Source organism: Mugil cephalus, chromosome 10 (genome assembly GCF_022458985.1).
Source record: "Mugil cephalus isolate CIBA_MC_2020 chromosome 10, CIBA_Mcephalus_1.1, whole genome shotgun sequence".
NCBI lineage: Eukaryota > Metazoa > Chordata > Actinopteri > Mugiliformes > Mugilidae > Mugil > Mugil cephalus.
Genome location: NC_061779.1, coordinates 7,538,956 through 7,551,382, shown reverse-complemented (window position 1 = coordinate 7,551,382; position 12,427 = coordinate 7,538,956). Strand labels below are relative to the sequence as shown.

At 41.1% G+C, this 12,427-nt stretch overlaps 1 protein-coding gene across 2 annotated transcripts in view; it reads right to left on the bottom strand.

The window, feature by feature from the left end:
- Window positions 1-12,427, bottom strand: part of necab2 (N-terminal EF-hand calcium binding protein 2) — a 129,466-nt gene that overhangs the window by 61,179 nt on the left and 55,860 nt on the right. For both annotated transcript variants that reach the window (XM_047596425.1, XM_047596426.1), the window contains exon 6: window positions 34-170. In XM_047596425.1, the coding sequence (XP_047452381.1) occupies window positions 34-170 (137 nt within the window). The remainder of the gene's footprint in view (window positions 1-33; window positions 171-12,427) is intronic.

Below are 12,427 nucleotides of genomic sequence, written 5' to 3'. Positions count from 1 at the left end.
ACACACGCATGTGAACCAGCTCCAGCGGCTCACCCTGACTGGCTGTGCTGCTCGTCAATCGCGTCCACGGCGCTCTCCACGGAGCTCAGGAGAGACTGGATCTGATTGGCCGATTCCTTCAGCAGGAAACGGGTCACGAACTGCTCCACGTTGGTTCCTCTCTCATACACCTGCAGAAAAAACAAAACAAAAAAAAACACAGAAAACATGTTGTGAGAAAAAATCTGCGCAAAGTTTATTTTCTGTCATCACAGTTTACAGCACATCAACCCTGTGTGTCACCTCTCCGAAAAGGCTTAACAGCACCAAGAGCTCCTGTCATTGCATTTATTTGACAGCTGAAGGGCTTCTCAAGGTGCATGAACAGTGGTCAGGGAGGCAAAAAAAACACACTTCAAAACAATTTTGAGTTCATGCGTTTTGGAGTTCTTGGCTTGAATGCGGCTTGACGTTAAACCTTAAAAAGCTTTTAGTCTGGACTTAAAGGACGACCCGCGGGGACATGAAAGTCCCCTTTATTACTGTATATTGTTTCCGTTCGGATTCAGCAGGAATAACATGAAGTCAGGCCGAAACTTGATCCCGCTTCTCTTGTCTAGCCGAGAAAGCCCGGGGATCAATAAAAGTCTTTGGCTGTCGGCAACGTCCGCTGTCCTGCTACAACGCTGCCGGCTCAAATCAAGCTCACTAATCTACTGGAAATCTGTTTTTATAGGACTGTAATGATGGATCATTGATGACTGTAGATTTCTGTGAAAGACCTGTTGACAGTTTGGAGTTCTTTTAATGTTTGACGGCGTCAAAGCAGGAGTTCCTTAATCTGCTCGGCTGAACACACGGCAATTTATCAGAGGGGACGGGCGCTTCAGATAAGACCGGAGCTCCCGTTTTAACTCTGATGACCTTAATACTGCAACCTGTAAATTATTTAGGGACTGTTTCCAAAAAAAACCCTGCTTCCTTCAAATAGTGTCCAGTAATAATGAGGCACAGTAAGCCCTGTCATGCTTAGGAATAGCATGAATCGTGAGTCTTCTTTTGGCTTACCAAAATCAAAAATTCAAGAGCAAAAGTAGATTAAACAGTGTGTCTGTTGGCGTTAACCTTAAATTGACTGTATCTGTGCTGCATTATGTTTCTGTGTTGGACCCCCTTGAAAACCAGATGGTTCATCTCAAGAAGCTGTCCATGAGTAGATTTGTGTTGTAGTCAAGCCTTATGCATATCATTAAGAGTTGCAGTAGATGCAATGCACACTCGTAGCTCCGATGTGGAAAGTACAGCTTATTTTAATGAAATGCTTGCAGGCGTGACCATCGTTTTGACCCGAAGGTCTCCTTCAGGCTGCTTTTTTGTCCCCCAAAAGTCTCCTCTTTTTTTCATAAAAATTAAATGTGAATTTTACTGGATTTTTAATGTTCTCTTGCCCTCGTACTTGGTTCATTGACAACGTTTTTACTAGTTCTGTTTGCTGTCAGCGTTTAGGCTCAATTGAGCAACTCTATTCAGCTCTTTCTTCACTTTTGAGTCACGTCCCAAGGTTAAAAACATAGAAAAGTCTGCACCTAAGCATCTAGAAGTAGCTCTTCACTGCCACAGTCATTCAGTTAAAAGAAATCCCATGACGTGCAGCTCTAGTATGATACCTTGTTTGTTGTTGTCTTTTAAAAACCCTTCATTTCCACAGCTGTGAGGTCAAAATGAAAAACCCTGAAACCTATGATCAGAGACTTTCACACTTTTAAAATACAGTACGTCTCATTAACACCAGGCCAGAGTGAGATATGAAACTGACACCTTTCCTATCGATCTAATCAAAACTGTAAATGAAATAGTATATATATATATATATATATGATGTTAATGAATTGGTGGAGCAGAAATGAAGCGTAACAGCACTATTTTAAATCACTGAAAAACCAGAAGGCATCTTAACTGAATGTGCAAAGTATGACGACCTTGTCATGGGGTTGCTTTCTAATAACAGATCCAGCCTGGTACTCGTACAGGGACCCCAGCGTGGAAAGAGTTGTGGCAAGTCAACCGGAAACATGTCAAAGTCAACCAAATGGAGCCCGGTCAACCACAAAAAAAAAAAAAAAAAACACCAAACTCACAGGCAACAGGCAAACTAGATTTATGAGCTAGCTAGTCACAGCTGATCTGATCAATAGTTGTCATTACTCTCTGCCAAATGGAGAGACGGCTTTTTTTTTTGCTGCTTATATCTGTAGGTCACATTGTAAACTGGATGGAAACACAGGCAACAGTGACCATGAGGGTCTCTTTACTTAAGGCATATTCTGCACAGAGGGAGAAATTTCTTCTTGAGCTGCGAGAACAAACTGACGTCATTTTGTTCTTGCAGCTTGTTCTCAACACATCAACCGGGCAGAACGTTTTTTCTCGTGTGGTGTCCGCCAACTATAACTATGATTGGTCAGAAATCAGAAGTGGTTAGAAGTGGGGTGGTTAATGCGGCAACGCAGAAATGCTAGCGACCACTCTGTGAGCTCCCAGATGCTAATATTAGCAGTGTGACCAATGATCTCTCCTGGGTAGAGATCGACATAAAGTGTGAGGGTGCACACCGAATGAATGGCGAGATCCAACGGACACGGTTGTCAAAACAGTGTCCAACATCTGAAAGTCATAAGAAAAGTGCTGTAGTGATGTAGCCGTGCACTGGGAGGGCCCTACGACGACTTTCCTAGCATTCGACTTTGAATTTCTTGCCTCCTGTGGAGTATGTAACAAGCTTTAGATGCCCCGTTTTACAACTGACTGAAGGCAAATCACAAACTTTCACAAGATGTTTTTAAAAGTCAAATCCTGTCGGAATGACACGCGCAAGCCTCACGATCAAACACCCGGTCATAATTGACTACACATGTACTCCAGAGGCTGGAGTCATTCGGTCATGTCAGCTTTACCGTCAGATGTTCCAGTGCAGTGATTCAGGGAGACAATTAAGGTTCCTGTGCAGTCAGCCATTCTCCGCCGCGCTCTAATCAAAGACAAACACTCCCACGAGATGCAGAATCACAAAGGCCCCATTGACTTCCATTATCACGGTCAATGTCTGCCACACATGTGCACACACACGCATGCACGTCCTCACACGAACATGCAAACACACGAGTCTCATCCGCGGCAGCTCATGTGTAGTCAAACGGTCCAGTCAGCAGGTCTTCAGGAGCGTCCAGAGAAAGCATAAAGCGCACGACTGTCTGCAATACAACAAATGACTAGCTGTCACTATCTTTACAGGATTTATTCTTACTGATTTTACTCAAGAGGCACTGATGGCACATTAATGACTAACACGCTCAGATTCAATTATCAGAGTGGGAGACATGTCAGAATAAACGGAAAAGATAAATTGGAACTTTAGCCATTTTCTTGAAGAGGTTATGAATGAATTACGAGTCCATTAGGGGCACTTAGTCACAAAATAAGGAAATCCTGATTAAATTGGCCAGGTATTTGGTGTATTGGGCTTTCTCTACAGAGTTAGGAAACCACACGGGGAAATAACACTGGGAGGCATCTTTAGCAACAATGTTGAAGGTTTGAAATTATTGGAGGAGACAGAAACAAACTGTAATGGATGAAACCAGAGACTGCAATAAAACACACCGGCTAAACTGGATACTGACGCTGTTATCCAAATATAGACGTTATAGAACAATGTTTAACACGATGGTGTCAATGTTACAGAGGCTACATTTACACCAAAAAAAAAAAATGCTTTCTGTTTGGAGATTCCAACATACACTGATCAGCCACAACACTGATCAGCCACAACATTAAAACCACTGACTAGAGAAGTAAATAAAATCAACCCTCTTGTGACAATACAACCTTCTGCTGGGAAACTTGTGTTGATGTTACTTAAACCAGAAACTCCCAGCCCATAGCAATGACACACACACACACACACACACACACACACACACAAATGCTTAAGGAACAACTACAAAACAAAAACAAAAAAACATGAAGAACAGCACAAGGCGTTGACTTGGCCTCCAAATTCACTAGATCCCCAAATGATCAAGTATCTGTGGGAGATATAAAGACGTCCCTCCCCTCGACCCATAGGACCCAAAGACCTTCAACCACATCTATTAACAAATTGAAATCACTCAGTAGAAGAGGTTGACAAAAATGGGCCCATGTTTTCAGCGTAATATAATATAAAATAATATATATTTGCCATCTACATGTTCATGGGGCAAACAGACGCAGAAAGAGGGGATTTATTCCAGCCAGAGAGAAACCAGCAGATAAAGCCTTTACATGGTTATTTGGAACTAATTTTTCCCTTTGGATGAGGTCAGGTCGGCCTGTTCTGATTGAGGTGGTTACATGAGGTATTTTGGCTCCACTGGGCACCACCTGAATGTTCCTGCAACATTTGGACTCAGAGCAGAGTGCGTTGATGTGTGTGAGTGAGTCATGACCTTTGAGCAGTGACATATTTAATGTTGAGGTGGAACTAAAGTACGGATTTGCAGCCCGAATCACGTCTTTTACATGGGCTGTTAAACCTCAGTCTCCAGGAGGGCTTTGCTCACTATTAGATCTAAATCTCTCCCTGTTTGAGTTGAGAAAAACAGAAGACTGCACGTGCTCATGTGGATATGCTTCCGCGTGTGCATAATGATGATCACGAAGATTTCTCTATTACTCTGGGTTAAAGCTTTAACATTACAGAAAATTTGTCAGTTAATATTGATATTTAAATTTCATTCAACTCCAAAAATGTTAAATTTAAGGCCACGCTTAGAAAAGACAATTTTTTTTTATCCCAATATTTACCAGTTAGCTGGACGCTCACAAACAGGACACGCTATCCAAATACAGACTGTTAGCTAACAGTTAGCTAGCTACTTAGCCCAATTAACGTTATCATTACACTATTATGAATTAATCATGAGTTTAAAATTAAACAGCAGCAATTTTTATCATCTTAAGTTACCTACTTTACTTACATTTCTTTGCTGTCGTTGATTTTTTATTTTTTCCCGGAAGTCTTCACATCCATCTGATTAGGGATGCGTTCAAGAGTCCCTAATTTTGTGGGGCATTTGCATTCAAATCATGCCGTCAGTGACATAAATGACACATTCTACCTACTGGCCCAATAAAAAAAGAAAACTGCTTGGCGGCATGGTGGCATATATGGAGGACCCGAAGTGCCATAATCAAAAGTAAATAAACTTGTTTTTATTTCTTAGTTCTTAGTTTATTTATTCATTTGTCTTATTTTCATTAAGTTAATTTCTCTATTACGCTCCCTTCGTACCTCCGTCCCATTGACTTCTCAAGACCTATTTATTTATTCTTGTTTTCCCAAATTCTCAAGTCATACAACTTTGTCGTTTGCATCCATTTCTTTTTTTGCGTGCACTGATTCGTCGAGCTGGATACACGATCAAAGCGATCTCTGTCTTAGCCGTGCTCTGGTGCCAATTCAACGTGATGGATTGTCTGAAAAAATGGTTGAAATGGTTCAAATAAACTTCCAGCCATCTGCTCTAAATCTCTAAAAATTCTGTGTGGTTTGGGAACATGTAAGCTTAAAATGGAAAGAATAAAGGTCCTGAAATTAATGAGTCAAAGTAAATTAACCTTTCCCCAGGGTGTAATCCAGAACAAAGACCAAGAACATCTAAACCGTAACAGACTGATTAAAAGCTTATTTCTGTAAAAAAAAAAAAAAAAAAAAAAGGTACCGTGTATTGGGTCCCTAGTTCTCTTTCTCCCTCTCCTTCCTGTATTTGTCTATCACAATCTCCCTTTCCCATGGGCCCGGCTACAAAACCTGGGATAGAAACGCTGTGATCTATAATTCACACAGATCACTGACCCAGGGGGAGATACACCATCTTTCTCTGCTGGCTCACCGAACACGGCATGGTGATTAGCTACAGTGTGTATCGCCGTTAGCATCAACGTGTGTGTGTGTGTGTGTGTGTGTGTGTGTGAACGTGTGATCAGCCATGTTTGTGGGTACGAGCGCGTGCCTGGGTTTGTGCGGTGATTTACGACGGTGCTCTCCAGAACTTATCACACCTATGAGGCTCAACATTTCCATTGTTTTTTTGTTTTTTTTTTTCCTGTGGTTTCATTTTTCACACGACACCAAAGGCTTCATTCGAACCGGCGCACACGTGCAGCAATATGCCCCGAGGTCGCTGCGAGTATCAACATTTCTTAATGCAAAGCGGAGGTGACGCGTTTTTTTATGAGATCAGAGAAATGTAATAAGGCAGGAGTAATTGACCAAGCCAGCGCGGACACTCGGGCTTCTGTGCGTATCTGCTCCCAGATCTCGTGTATTTTTTCCCATCTTCTTAAGGTTAACAACAAATCTTCTCATTACCATCCACCTACGCATGTGCATCAGTGAGTAGCACACACACACGCACGCAGTCCTTTGAGATAAGATGGAGGTGGCTGATTACAGGGGATTGTAGAGGGTGGTAATCAGTGATTACAGAGGTTGATCTCGTTAGGGGAAATTATTCCATCTTCAGTGTCTCAGAGGGAGATACAAAAGCTTTGTGGAGAATCAGAGCTGACAAGGAAGTGGGCCTCCAGTTTGGATGCATGGCACAACCAGCTGAGTGAATGTCAAAAATCTACATGCAAACAAAGGTCATTTTGGTGAAATAAACTCTAGTAAAAGCTGCAAGCATTTACACAAAACCCCATACGATGTTGCGACGATGAAAATAGGTTACGAGGGCAATGTGAAATAAATTAAAACTGACATCAGTTACCTCTTTTTTTGGCAGATAAATGATAAACTAGGTGTGATGCTTCACAAAATTGTCCTTTGTAAATGTGACTGTAGCTGTTAATCAATTTTCCAATAAGGAGACGTTTCTTTGTTCAAAATTACAGTCGGTTTAGAAGCCACAGCTGAATGACACTGCTCCATATAAACACCTCAATCGGAATAAACAGGCCCAAACTGAATTAAGTTTCCATTCGGTTTCACAGGGGTCGAATATTCCTTTTGCTGTTCAGCTGTTGCTTTAATGATACAAGTGAAAAAACAATAACAATTAGATTAGAAGAGAGACCTCCATCTTTGATCAGTCACATGATCTTCGACCTGCGCGTCACATGTCCGTAAAACAGCTGTTCTGATTAAATGTAGCAGTACATGTAAACATCAGATTGGGACAGATCACCTCACATGTAAAGAGTTGACATGAAACCTTCATTTAGAATGAGAAAAAAAAAGTCTCCATGTAAATATGGCTAGTGTTGTACTCTTAAAAAGCTGCTGGCTTTTGTGAGATCAGGTCATGTCACTTCGGTAAACAGACCTATGAAACATTTAGACATATTTAGATTTTTCTTTTACGTAGTGGAGTTCCCCTGCAAGTATAAGACCAGACCAGACCAGACCAGGTAAGATAACCCTTCAATTTATCCCACAGTGGGGGAATGTGCAGTGTTGCAGCACCATGCAGTTAAATTAACTCTTCAGGTAAACAGTGACTATGAAGTAAGGAGTACGAAGACAGTGGGACACCACAAAAAAAAAAAGAAGAAAGAAAACAGCATATTGTGTTGTTAGAGGAACATACCTGCTCTGACTCTGTGTCACAAAACACATTTGGGAGCATGATGTCCTAGATTCTCGTCGTCCCATTGACTTTTCCAGGCTATCAGTCTACCTTAGTTGGAGACGCTCTGCATGATAAATAAACCTCTGCTGCTTTACTGCAACTGGATAATTTATTTATTTTTTTCCTTTTTCGAATGTGTGATCCGATACCAAGTAAATACAGGGCTAGAAACGGCGATACCGATACCGGTCATTGAATAACGTTGTAATCTTGCCTTTAATTAGTTATGATGAAATACAGGACAGTGTAAAAATGAAATAATTCCCCTTTTACTACACACAATTGTTTTAGAAAAAAGTTAATTAGTGCAAAATAAGATAAAGGAACAATGTGACAACGTAAACAACACAACAACAATGGAAAATAAAGTCAGCAATAGTCAGATGAGCAAATAAGTAAACAAACATGCCTCACAATGGAAACAAAATGGCTCATATTCTGATAGGAACTGAAATCATTATAAACTGTTTACATGGGCGCCACATAAAATGATCTGATAAACGTTTTTCCGTGGCCCAAAGCATCTGTCAGAATATAAAATATTTTACGCTGTGAAGCATCAAATCTGCTGGAGGTGGAAGGAGAAGAAGTGTTGATGTTAGCACCAACCCTCTTCTTTGTTTCTGAGGGAGTTGGTTACGTGAGGCGTCTTCTGTTCTGACGGGATATTGTTCCCATTATACACTAGTGTTCATGCTATTGTAGCCAGTGTTTCCATGAGAACAATGAACTCTCTCGGCACTGATGGTTATCTGCTATATATATGCTTGGAAAATATAAAATAATGCATCGCCAATACATTTCTATGAACAAAATTAGAACACTTTAAAGTGATGAAATGATAATGAGTGAGGACACTTCCTCTATAGAGAAACAAATCACCTTCATCTAATTCACTCTCTTCATGTGAACAACCTTTAGTCGCTCTGTATTCCAAGCAGTTTCTGCACAGCGTCAGGTCACTTCTCTTCAGCTCTCCTCCCGTTGCACTTCCTAAAGCCACGGCAGGAATTCTCATTGAATTTATTCACTCTACGAGGGCACAGGTCACCGTATGCGCCTTTGGCGACTACAGCTCCTATCAGTCTTCAATTAGATTGTTCTGAATAAGGGGAAAGTGAGTGGCTCTCTATAATCCCTAATCAGCAGTAATGACTCCGAAGGTGATGGGGTTGTACAGTTGTGATTGTAAAGTGAGAACGATCTTTCAAAGCTGCGAGTGTCGGGAAGAAGAGGAAAAAGACGCTGCAGCTTGACCTTCTCTGTGTCTTCAGCTTAGTGTGAAAAAGCCCGATCACTACTCAGAGGAGAGCGGTGGGGATGCAGGTGCTATTTTTTTTATTGCATTCTGAATTTCAAGCAGTTTGTACTAATAATATTAACATATTCTTATAATAAAAATAAAAAGCCAGGGTTTAATCATATTGGTGTAAGTGAAATATTCTGGTAAGATTTATCTCGAGGACATTCTGCTCAGCATGGTCCAAACAATCCAGAGCGTTAAGTGTTAGCTAATAAATAAAGCTATTATAACTCAATTTGAAACACATGGCCCATGCCATTCTATTTCCTGTGTTTACCTGCAAAGGTGTGACCCTATAACCCTCACGGTTTGTCTCAGTTCTCAACCCGAACCATCCCCATCTTCCTCTTCCATCGTTCATTACAGGAACCTGAGGAAAGAAAGGACTGAAGCCCCTACGTTGGGTCTCACCCCCTGGGTTTCTCTACATCTTAACACCATCATCCATCCACCCTCTTCCCTTTGATTGCTCTCATCCTTCCATTTACATCCATGTGATATTTAGATATTTAGACCCTTACATTAGGTGTAAACATTCTGCTGGAACAGTCACTGAATATTGAGCCTTGATTGTGCTTCTACATGTTTTTCAGATGGTTTTACATAAATTGTAAACAAAAACTTCAAGTTAAAGTTTTATGCGGTGTGTTTAGATATCTTTTTGCCTTTTCTTCCAAATTTAAAGAATCATTTTACAATTTTCAGCATGTATTCACTCTCAAAGCAATTCTTACCACAGCACTTAGTAAAAAGCACTTGACGCTCCCCTCTTCCCCTGACACATACGGTGGGAAAATGAAGTTGGAGGTGGAGGACGTTTAGCTTCAACATCCCTTTTTCTTTTAACTTCATCTTATATAGTCACAAAGTAATGCGCTCTGTCTCTGCCAGAGAGATGACAGCGATATCAGCTAGAAGGTACGTGTGACAGATGACAGCCAGGAAGCTCTGCAAACCATTTTATTCCAACATTTATCAGAAATATACTGTATGACAATTCAATACTGAGTTGAATTTCAACACATGGTGGATTTCTTTTACATTTTACTGTGCCATCCGCTCACCAGGAGAGTGTAAAAACGCCAGAAAGGTAAGAATTGCTTTCATTGAAGGTATTTCATGGCAATAATTCAGGGAAAAGTCTGTAAAATAACAGATTCCCTGTTGTTGAGTCATTTAATAAAAAGTTATGTAAATTTATTGTTTGTTCTTTTCATTTAAATTAAAAAAAGATTAACTGAGAAGGTTCGAAAATGCATATAAATGGTTCACACAGGCGCAGGCTACATGTGTAGGCTACAACGTCAACATCCTGTACAAGTGAAACTGCTCTACTAGAGATTGTCACTGTTTGGAGCGGCAGCAGTGTCTTATGTGTCTTAGTTAGGATGCAAAAAAATGTTCATGTTCATTTACAGAGTAGGGAAGGCCTCTACATGAGAGAAAAAGAAACCCATGCAAAGCCTCATCAAATGGGGTTAGATGAGGTCTGTCAGCAGCCTGGACCATGGAAATGTCTTCAATCATGTTAAAGTGGGTCACTGACACAGTTGTGAAGGATAAGTAGAAGAGAAGAGAAGAGAAGAGAAGAGAAGAGAAGAGAAGAGAAGAGAAGAGAAGAGAAGAGAAGAGAAGAGAAGAGAAGAGAAGAGAAGAGAAGAGAAGAGAAGAGAAGAGAAGAGAAGAGAAGAGAAGAGAAGATTCACTGAAGCCATGACTCCAGACATAAGTCCCCAGTCCACCTCATTCTGCTCAATTCGTGTGCGTCTCTTACAAATTTCCTTGATTAATTCCCTTTTGATCCCATCCCTCAAACCATTAATGTTTAAAGATCCTATTTGTAAATTCTGCAACACAACAGGAAAAGGAAGTAGAACGTGGTGTGGTACACGATCATATTAGTTTAACTGCTTTGCCTTTCTAAAACCTTGTTGCTTTCCTGAGATGCGTTTTGAGCCTATAACTGTTTCCTCTCATCCAAGAGGTCAAGAGCAACCAGTTTCTGCAAACTGCTAACGGATTTAATTAACTTTTCTGTGTCAGGGAAATAGTCACTGACCTTGACAGACTTCTTGAAGGTTTCATCCAGAAATCCACAGTAATTTCCTCTAAAGAAAATAAATCAGTGTTTTTACTGTAGGGGTCACTGATAGTCATAGTTCATGCTCTCTGCTACAGATATATGTCTACTGGGCAGAGCCGCCATACTCTCTCCCTCATTCTTTACAATCTTAACGTCTTAAAGCCGAAGCTACCTCAACATGCTGTGCAGACGTTTGCGGTTCAGTGCTTCGGACTTGTACGGCTGCTGAAATCTGCTGCTTGTGTGACTGACTCTGCTCCTACCTGCACTGTTCTTCTCAGTGTTTGAACCTGTGGCGCATTAGTTACAGGAACAACTACATCCGCCACAGGACCAGACATCAGTCACGGTCGTTGGACCGGACGTAGCTCAGGCTGAGAGCCCCGGCATCACCCCCCCATATAAGAGCCATCACTGTGCTTTACTCTAAATCAGTGATTCTCTCACACCTGTTTTCAGTGAGTCGTCGGCCTTTGCTTTATTAAGAAAACAAAAATGAACAGTGTCATTGATTCACACTCCTTAACAGCAAGTTAACCACACCATAGAAGAAGATCCGCAAAGTTTGTTTATGTACTAATGTGTTCTAATTAAGCGAAACGCAGACTATATGAGATATGGATTTTCTTATGAAGAGAATAAAGGACAAAAACCCTGTTGAGTTTTGTGCAGCGAGGTGTTGGTACGTGAAAGCATGAGGCCATCAAAACTGAAAAAAAAAGGCTTAAGTTACTCAATTGAAGATAACTGTGTGTAAAAGGCGAATAGTTCCCTCTACCCTAGAATGGCTGCCAATCATTAGCACAGCATAGCAAAGACTCACGTCCTCAAATCTCAAGAGAAGAGAAGAGAAGAGAAGAGAAGAGAAGAGAAGAGAAGAGAAGAGAAGAGAAGAGAAGAGAAGAGAAGAGAAGAGAAGAGAAGAGAAGAGAAGAGAAGAGAAGAGAGCTTTCCATCATGTAGCCTGTGAGGCAGTTTGCTGTTCCTCCTCCTTTCAAACGCCTTCACACACCTTCAGGACATACATCGCCCACATCTCAGCCGACCAAGGTGCGCTCTCAGGAGATTTCAGATTTCCCCCGCGACTATTTTTAGACTTTTTTCATTACTTTCTATTGGCTTCAGCTTTTCTTTTTGCCATAGCAACAGATAAAAGTTGTTTATGTTGCAGCCCGTCTGGCGCGTCTCCTATAATAAGCTGTTGTTTTTATACGTATTTTTTTGTATTTCACAGCTTAAGAGGTACCAACTTTTATCTCACAACTTTCTCTGCCGAGCTAACATTGTCTTCTGACAGTAGGCTCCTCTCTGCTCTTCTCCCCCACCCCCCACCCCCCCACCCCACAACCTTGCCACAGCTTCACACATCAACCAATTAAAACGGTATCT